The 8,939-nt window shown below is 65.5% G+C and overlaps 1 protein-coding gene and 1 long non-coding RNA gene across 5 annotated transcripts in view; one reads left to right on the top strand and one right to left on the bottom strand.

Moving 5' to 3' along the window:
• Positions 1-8,939, bottom strand: part of GTF2IRD1 (GTF2I repeat domain containing 1) — a 96,954-nt gene that overhangs the window by 63,649 nt on the left and 24,366 nt on the right. Inside the window, exons 1-2 of one of the 4 annotated variants that reach the window (XM_059414717.1) lie at positions 4,260-4,683; positions 554-682 (exon numbers count right to left, since the gene is read on the bottom strand). In XM_059414717.1, coding sequence (XP_059270700.1) covers positions 554-682; positions 4,260-4,469 — 339 coding nt within the window. In that variant the 5' untranslated portion in view covers positions 4,470-4,683. Of the gene's footprint in view, positions 1-553; positions 683-1,358; positions 1,382-4,259; positions 4,684-8,939 lie in introns of those variants that run through there. The other 3 variants (XM_059414716.1, XM_059414718.1, XM_059414719.1) reach the window with 3 other exon arrangements.
• Positions 693-4,252, top strand: LOC132026638 (uncharacterized). The gene is made up of 3 exons (XR_009406953.1): positions 693-1,079; positions 2,006-2,172; positions 3,281-4,252. It is a non-coding gene; the product is annotated as an uncharacterized LOC132026638 (long non-coding RNA).

The following is an 8,939-nucleotide window of genomic DNA, read 5'->3' as shown; positions in this document are numbered from 1 at the left end:
CAGGGGACCAGGGGACCAGGAGTCAGGGGACCAGGGGACCAGGGGACTAGGGGACCAGGAGTCAGGGGACCAGGGGACCAGGGGACCAGGGGACCAGGAGTCAGGGGACCAGGGGACCAGGGGACCAGGGGTCAGGGGACCAGGAGACCAGGGGACCAGGGGACCAGGAGTCAGGGGACCAGGGGACCAGGGGACCAGGGGTCAGGGGACCAGGAGACCAGGAGTCAGGGGACCAGGGGACCAGGGGACCAGGGGACCAGGAGTCAGGGGACCAGGGGACCAGGGGACCAGGGGACCAGGAGTCAGGGGACCAGGGGACCAGGGGACCAGGGGTCAGGGGACCAGGGGACCAGGGCCAGCGCTGACTCCAGGGCTACATTTTCACATCCTTGGCGGCACCCAAGCCTCTCGCTCCCCTACCCCGCCCCCGATGTTGGCAGATGGGGACAGTGAAGGCCCCCCCAGGGTGGCGGAGGTGGGACTCGAGCTCCTGCACCTGCTGGCAAAGGTTGGTGCTCCCCGCTCCCCGTCCGGGGCGGACTGGGGCACTCACCATGGAATCTAGCGCAGACACGAGGCTGGTGATGATCTCGTCCTTGTGGGTGAAGGCCGAGCTCCAGCGGTCGGGCCCGCAGCCGTTGGCGGGAATGTCGCAGCGCTTCCCCAACAAGGCCATGGTCACCTGGATGGGAGGGGGACGCGGAGGTGGGCGGGTGCTCCCCCCAACCCCGCCAGAGCCCCAGAGCCCTAGGGCCGCCTCTACTTCCCAGGTGGGACGAAGCGGGGGCTGGCCCCCCCTTTCCCCGAGGGGTCACGTGCACGCAGGCGTTAGACCCCCCGCAGGCCTAGACCGGGAGAAGCCTGCACACAGCTGCAGACAAGCACGGGCGCACGCGGCCAGGCAGCGGGGAGTGTGGTCCATGGCGTGTCCCCCCAGATCTGCAACTCCAGGGCTGAGACCAGTTCCACGGCCAGTCTGCCTGGCCTACCTCGACTGCCAACTCCCCCTGCGCGTCGCTCTGGCCACGGCTCTCCCTCCCCCACTGCTCACACACCCTCCGTGGCTCCCTACTCCCCAGGTGAGCTCTGGACTCCTGCCCCTCGTCTAACTCCCCCGTCGCGGCCCACACCCCGTCGCGGCCCACACCCCGTCGCGGCCCACACTCCGGGTCCCCCATGTCCTTCACGGCTCCCCAGCTGTGGCGGGTTCCACCCTCCCTGACCCGAGTGGCCTGCTGGCCCCTCTGTGGTGTGCCGACCGCCCACTCGCCTCTGCTAGGAGGGTGCCCTCAACGGCCCCACCTCTTCCTGCCCCTTTCCCGACCTGCCTGGGCCAAGGGTCCTGGCTGGTTTCCCACCTGTCGTCAGGCCTCCCCGGTCACAGCTTTCAAACAGGCTACGCTGGGCAAGGCCACTGCCCTGAGGCCCGGGAGCCCGTCTCAGAGGTTCAGAAAGACAATGGAGGCCACTTCATCTCAGGACAGGGTTTCCCCAAGACAGGACTTTGTCCCCTTGTCACGAGGCTCCTGGAGGACAGAGGTGCGCCCTCCCCTTGCTGGAATGCCCGCAGACTGGGGCCCAACGTCAGGGCTCCCCCAGGCAGGGGACAGGCCTACTTACTGCCCGTGCACCCCCTGGCCCAGGCCACGCACCCAGGAGATGAGACACAAAGGTCACCTCCCCCGCGTCCAGTCCCGTCCTGCCCCTCCCCAGCAGAACCCCAGGAGTCAGGTCCCAGGGGCTGCACCAGAGCCAGAGCTTTCCCCTTGCCAATCCCAAGCAAAGGAGAAGGCAGAAGGTGGAGGCAGGGACCCTCAGTTTTCCTCTCGGGGTTTGGTTTCCCTAATGCTCTGTGTATGGACCCCAGGCCAGGTCAGAGGCACAAGCAGGGAGCAGGGCTGCAGGCCTCAGAGGGAGCCTGGGGGTCCTGGCCTCCCGGCTTCCTGCAGACGGGGTCACCGGGCAGGCTGACAGCGCCCAAGCCGGAGCATCTTCTGCCCTGCAGCTGCCCGCACCCCCCGGCCTGCACCATAAGCTCTCTGAGGGCAGAGACCAGCTTGCCTGTCACTGCCACACCCCTGGGTCCTGCTCAGGGCCCGCCGCGCATGACCACCCGTGAGTCACGAAACCGGCCGTCCGGAGTGAGTGTCACAGAGCATCACACACGACAAGGTAAGGCGTGTCCCAGCTACAGCTGTGGGCACCTGCGGAGGCATCAGGAGCGCGGTCGGGCCTGGCTCCCACCTCTCGTCTGGCCCGCGTCTGCTATTTGGCTGTGAGTAAATATCGATTTTAACAGTTGGTCGGTCAGCAGTCGGCCAGCGTGGGAACTGGGTTCACTCCGAAATGTTGCAAAATGTATTTTCTTCAACCGGGCTGCGACTTTATCATGTCTGACGTCCACGGTATTAGGGGACGCGGAGGGCATGACAGGCCCCGTCGGGGACACCCTCATGGGAGCCGCAGGCAGCCGCTGGCCAGAGCCTGAGGCCTTGTGCGGTTCGAAGCCCACTGGAGGGTCCGCCGTGCGACCCGCTGCGACATTGGCCCGGCCGGGGCGCAGGAAGGCTCCTCCCGCCTCGAGCCATTCCCAGAAAGACCTCAGCCCGCCAGCCTCCCGGGCCAAATTGAATCAGGGCAAAGCTGCAGGCACCAGACAGCCCTGGCCTCCGGGTCGCCCCAGACAGCTGGTGGCTCCTTCCTGCAGAGTCCTAATCCACTTAGGAAGGAACGAGTGACGCGGGCAGGGACAGACGGAGGGAGGGAAGGTGGGTGCGCTCTGGGGGTCGGGAGGGAGCAGACCCTCCTGCGAATGCCCTGGGACTCTGGGAGAGGCGCCGGCCTCATGTGGCCGAAGGCACGAGAGCACGGGGCCCGGGGAGAAAACCCCCCGATAAAGCCAACAAACGATTCAGCATAGAGAACGGGAAGACGAAAGCAGTAAACCAGGAGGCGAGGGGACAGCACTAACAGGACAGCGTCCCGGGGGCCAGCGTCGGGGGGAGGTGTGTGCAGGGGGAGGGCGGTGAGGACAGGAGCCACGGCTGGAGCCCCCGTGCACCGCAGCCCAGAGGCCAGGGCTGGGCAAGGCCGGGGGCACCCAAGCCCTGCTCTGGGGCCCCCAGGGGAGGACACCAGAAGCGTCACGTCAGGGGACAGGCAGCTGGCTCCTGAAGCAGGGGACAGGTGGGGAGGGACTGCCAGCTGCCCTCGGGCTTCTAGGTGGACAGGCCTGCAAGGGTAGCGAAGCAAGAAGCACGCGACCTCTCCTCCCCGACAGATGCTTCTCCTGAGGCTGCCAGGGGGCCGCCCACCTGCTTTACCTCCCACCTCCCGGCCACTCGCCCTGCTGGCACTGACCGCCAACCCCACCGCCAGCGCTGACCGCTAACCCAACCTCTGGCATTGACCGCCAACCCAACCGCCAGTACTGACCACCAACCCAACTGCCGGCACTGACCGCCAATCTGACCGCCGACACCGACCTCTCATCCAACCGCCGCCACTGACCGCTAACCCCACCGCCGGCACTGACCACCAACCCGACCGCCAACACTGACCGCTAACCCAACCTCTGGCATTGACCGCCAACCCAACCGCCGGTACTGACCGCCAACCCAACTGCTGGCACTGACCGCCAATACCGACCTCTCATCCAACCGCCGGCACTGATCGCCCCACCACTGGCACTGACCGCCAACCCAACCTCTGGCACTGACCGCCAACCCGACCGCCAACACTGACCGCTAACCCCACTGCCGGCACTGACCGCCAACCCGACCGCCGGCACTGACCGCCAACCCGACCGCCGGCTGGCTGCGGTTCCATCCCGGCCCCTCCTCTTCCCCGTGCAGTTCTTGGCTTAACGTCACCCGGAGGCTGATGACTCTAGGTCTCTCCCCGCCCCGTCCTTGACCACCACCCCCTCCTCGTCTTCAACGTCTAAGAGGCCACTCGACCAGGGCAGGCCCCCCTATTTCCCGCTCAGGCCGGCTCCTCCCCGGCCAGCCACTTGGGTGCTCGGGCTCCAACCGGGGCCTCGTCCCCGGCTCCCTCCTCCCTTGCTTCGAGAACGCCGTGGGGAGAACGCCGCTCATGCGGCTCCAGAAAGCAGCCGGATCTGCCCACCGCTCATCACCGCCAGGGCCACCTCCCGGGCCAGGCCACCATCCGTGCTCGCTCACGCCACGGCCGGGCCTCCCTGCCCTCTCTCCTGCCGAGAGCAGCCTCATCAGCCTCATCAGCCTCACGCCCCTTACCTGCAAGAGTCCAGACAACAGCTCCCCGAGCATAGGTGCTGTGCGAGCCGGGCCCACCGGCCTTCTCCCCCGTGCGCCGGGCTCTGGCTCCATCCCCCTCTTGTCCCTCACGTGCCACCCGGGCTCCCCTCTCTGGGCACCCTGACTGCGGTGCCCCCGTGCAGCAGGCTCTCCCAGGCCTGCCCCTCCTGCCGCCCTCCCGGCCCCCATCACCCCACCCCTGACCGCGGGGCAGGGCCACCCGCATGCCGGCTTCCCATCTCTTCCGCAAAGAACCTGCTGCCATTCGAAAGGGACCTGTTCGTGGGCTTCTCACCCGACTTCCCCAGCAGGAATGGGAGCCCTGGGGAGGCCGGGGCCGGGGCTGGGCCGCCTGCCAGGGTCACGGGACACCTGCTGCCTTGAACGCCTGCTTGGGTTTTCACGGGTGCGCGACAACGAATATTCGGGGAACCCGCCAGTGCGATGTGGGGCAGGAACCGGGAGGGCCACAAGCTATATGCAGAGCGCCAGGTTTGGGCTTGGAAGGCTCTCAAAAAATAAAAATGTTTTAAAAAAGAGAGGCAGTGTGCGACACGGCAAGTGTGGCTGCTTTTGGATCACGGAGGAAGAGTCCAGGAACTGAAAGCGACGGAGGCTGCTGGGTCAGGGGTCCTGGACAGGCGCCCCTGTGTACGGCCCAGGACCCCTGCACCAGAGCCCGCGGACACCTGTCTGGGGTGGGTCACCAGCGTGTGAGATGGGGCCAGTTGGCTCCCGGGGGAGGGGACAGGACTTCCTTCGCCACAGAGATCTCAAGGAAGGGGGGACGCCGCTCTCTTGACCTGTCTGGAGACCAGACGTGGGCCAGGGTCTGGTTTCATGAAGCACTGAAAGGCAGAGCTGGGGCGGGTGGAGACGCCGGTCCCCGGTCTGCGGGAGCCCTCCTGTGTGACGGCCCCGCCCCTCTGTACCTGGGAGCAAGAAGGCAGGTACCCCTGCTGGCCGCCAACTCCCGGCCTCCTGGGTCCTGCCCCCTAGAAGCCCGGAGGGGACAAGTCGCAGCAGGATCCAGGACACTGTATCTCTAAGTTCCCAGGGGGAGCCTGACACACAGCCAGACACAGCCGGAGGATCTCTGGGCACGGGTCCAGCCCCAGCATCCCGACTCCCGTTTCCGAGCAGCTCTGCCCGCGCGGCCCATCTCCCCCGACCCGGCTGGGGACTCCTTGCCCAGACAGCGGCAGCCTCGCTGGCCGCCGAGAGTTGGAGGCCAGCCCGGTATCTGAGCCAAAGATTAGCCAAGGGCTTGTGTGCCCGTCTGAGCCACCAGGGCCCCGACCCAGGGCGGACCTGTCCCCAGTGGGAAGGCACCCATGGGGGCCAGGCCCAGAAAGCCCACTCTCCAGCGGCCCTGCGGCCAGCCCACCAGCAGACAGCACCTCAGCGGGGGTCTCGAATCCCAAACGCCATACACCGGGCACTCCAGGCCAGCTGGGAGGCTCAGCAGGGGGTGTCCCCATTCCTGTCCTCTCTGCCGCCCGTGGGCTGCATGCCTGGGCAGACAGGTGCTGGCCCTGGCGGGTCCTTGATCCCTACCAGTGACGTGTGGCGCAGCAGGACACGGGAACGGAGCTGATGGGATCAGAGGTGGGAGACAGGTGTGCAAGCAAAAACGTCGGAGCTGCAGAGGAACCTCTCGGCCCAGACCGTCTCAGACTCCCCTTCCCCCCAGCATCTTGGTCCGTCATCCAAGGGTTCAACCTCCTCCTCCTCCACTCCTTGCCCTGCTTCTACGGGCGGCTCCTTCCTCCTCTCCCAGGCTGAAGAGCGGGCCACCAACTATGGCTGTCCACCGGGGTCCCCTTGGACACTACTGTCCCATTCACAAGCACCCTGACGTCTGGGACCTCTGTCCAGGGAGCGGGCAGGATGGAGGGGGCTTCGTCCATTTCAAGGGTGAAGAAACCAAGACCCACAGGACCTTCCTGCTCAAACGGAGTGACAAAGGCAGGATGACCTGTGGGACATCTGATACAACCAGGCCTTTCTGCTCCCACTTGGGGCAAGACTCCTCATTCTAAGGCCCGGGGCTCATGGCCGAAGGCCGGGCGTGGGGACACCCCCGGAGGCCAGCAGAGAGACTGAGGCAGAGCTTGGACATTTGATGGCAGGAGTCCAGGAGCCAGTCCTCCACACCGTGGGCCCCGGGCCTCAGGGTGATGCGGACACCCTAAAGGGCCCAGGCCTCAAACAGCAAGTGCCAAGGAGGTGGGCTCAGGCAGCCGTCCAGGGACCTGGTTGCCCCTCTCCCTGCCAGGGGCTCAGCGGAGGGGAGTGAAGCAGGGAGCGACATGGCCGTTTCCCAAGGACCCAGGCCTGGTGAACCCCGATGTCTGGCGAATTCCCCCAACCACCCTCACTTTCCAGAGCAGGACTTCGAGCCTCGAGCACCTTAACCGTAAATGCTAGAACCAGCCTGAGGAAGAGGTGGGATCTCGGCCCAGATCACCGCGACGGAACCGGGGTCCCTCCTGATGCGGCCTTCAACTGCGTCCCTCTGGGATGCCAACCGATGGGCAGGCCTGGCCTGGCCGGCAGGGAAACGGGAGCCCACCCAGCACTCGGCTTCCTCGCCCATGGGGCCCAGGCGGGTGCAGGTAAGGAGACCCCAGGAGGCCCTGCAGGCAGAGGGCCTGTCCCCCGAGCCTGGGGCCACTGCTGGCAGGTGCCTTTCCTGGCCAGGGGCCTCCCTGGGAATCCAGGGCCCGCCCCTCCTGTTCCCTGCACGCCTACTAAAGCCTGACACGTACGTGCTTAAGGAGGGGGGCGTGTCAGGGCATCTGTGCGTGTGTCTACTGAGTGTGCAGATGGGACCGTACGTGCGTCTGAGACGGCAAGCGCCGTGGCAGACGGCATGGGATGGTAAGGAACGGGAGAGTGTGTGCACGACCCACAAAGAATAAGAGCAGCCCCTCCCCCGCCACAATGACAGTGCGTGGCCTGGGCCACCAGGCTGGGAAGGGTCCCCTGTCCCCGTGGCTTTGGGACTGAACCATGAACCCAAGGTCGCCAGCTCTCCGAGGACCAGCATGCTAGGGAAGGGCGAGCTGGGGGCCACCCACGAGCTAGGTCTGCTCCGCCCCCTCCGTAGCAGGGGCGGGGACACCCCCCACTCCGTGCTTCCTTCCACACACTTGTTGATCCCCGAGGGCTACACTGGGTGTTCATCGGCCACCCAGCTGGGCTGCGCTGGGAGACAGCAGACCTCCACCTGGCCGTCGGCCAGGTCCCGGTCCCCAGGCCGGGAGCTCCGCAGAAGCGGAGGCCGGGGTACCTCTCAGGTCTCAGGCAGGAGGCTTCCCGGGGCTCCCTTCAGCCCAATCTGTGTATCCAATCCTCCTGGGGAGCCTGTCCCGGGCCAGGCAGACTTGAAAGGACTCGGGTGACCCCGCCGGTCCACAGAATGATCGGAAAGTGAAATCAGGCTAAGCGGGGAAGTGTGCCCGAGTGACAGAGCCGGACACCAGGGAAAGGGGTTCCTCGCATCTTCTGTTTCTTTAGCTCTGGGGGAGCAGGGGTCTCCAAACCAGGTTTCCCGGAGCTGACGGATATGGAGATGGGCTTTGAAGGGTGAAGAGGAGTTCTCTGGGGGGCACACATGGAAAGGTGGCTTCTGGGGGACAGCGGAGACGCTTGGCTTGCGGATACACAACCTTCCCTCTGTAAGCAAAGGGAAGCGCTTGGTGGTACTCGCCCAGTGTTCACCCTGGAGTGTCAGTCCTAGAGTTAGAATGGATGCTTGGTGGCCTCTGCGGAATGAAGCAAGGGACAGAGGTGGGGGAGGGGAGTACCTGACAAGCCCTATCTCTGACCCAGAGAGGAGTGTGAGCATTAGAACGCAAACATGCTTACACGTTCACACACATGCACAGGTGTACACACAACTGTGGTCAGTGAAGTCTTCCCGAGGCCAGACCCCAGGCACGGTCACTCGTGAGTGTGGGGGGACCCTCACAGAGACTTCTCACAGAGAAGATGCCAGCCCAAGCCCAGACAGGACAACCTGTTGGCACACAGATGAACAAGAAACATGCCACAGTCCTGTCCAGACGACCTGCCTCCGCTGCTGGTTCCCTCCAGGGCCCCCCACGCCAGCCTGCAGGGCTCTGGACACGCCTGTCCTCTGGCTTCTGGAAGCCGGCACCTCCATGTCCATTGTAAGAGACACCCTCCCCCTTCCCAGGCTTGCTCTTGGAGTCAACCTGCCAGGCACGTTGGTGCCTCTGATCCTGACCCCCCTGGCCAGCCCGCTGCCCCCTGGCTAGACACCCACAGCTCCCTCCTCCTGCTCTGCGACTCTCCCTCTGCCAGGACGCAGAGGGATCTGGGCCCCCCTGAAAGTACCAGCTCTTGTGCGCCCCCCAGACCTGCCAAGAACCAGTCTGGTACACAGAGCCGGGCCAGCAAAGGTGTTCAGTGGAGAGGGGCCGCTTATGCAGGTTTGAAGGAATCGGGAGGCAAGAAGAAAGCAGGTGGGGGAGGTGGAGGGGGTATTCTGGACAGGGAGCAGCACTAGCAAAGGCCCTGAGGCACCAGCGGTATGGGGTCCTTGTGGAGGCTAGAAGGGGAGCTGGGGCAGATCCCTGAGCCCTGACAACAGAGACCGAGGTCAGATTCTGAGACCGTCCGTGCTCCACC

Source organism: Mustela nigripes, chromosome 11 (assembly GCF_022355385.1).
Source record: "Mustela nigripes isolate SB6536 chromosome 11, MUSNIG.SB6536, whole genome shotgun sequence".
Lineage (NCBI taxonomy): Eukaryota > Metazoa > Chordata > Mammalia > Carnivora > Mustelidae > Mustela > Mustela nigripes.
Note: the sequence above shows the minus strand (reverse complement) of the source record. Positions and strands in the feature narration are given on the sequence as shown.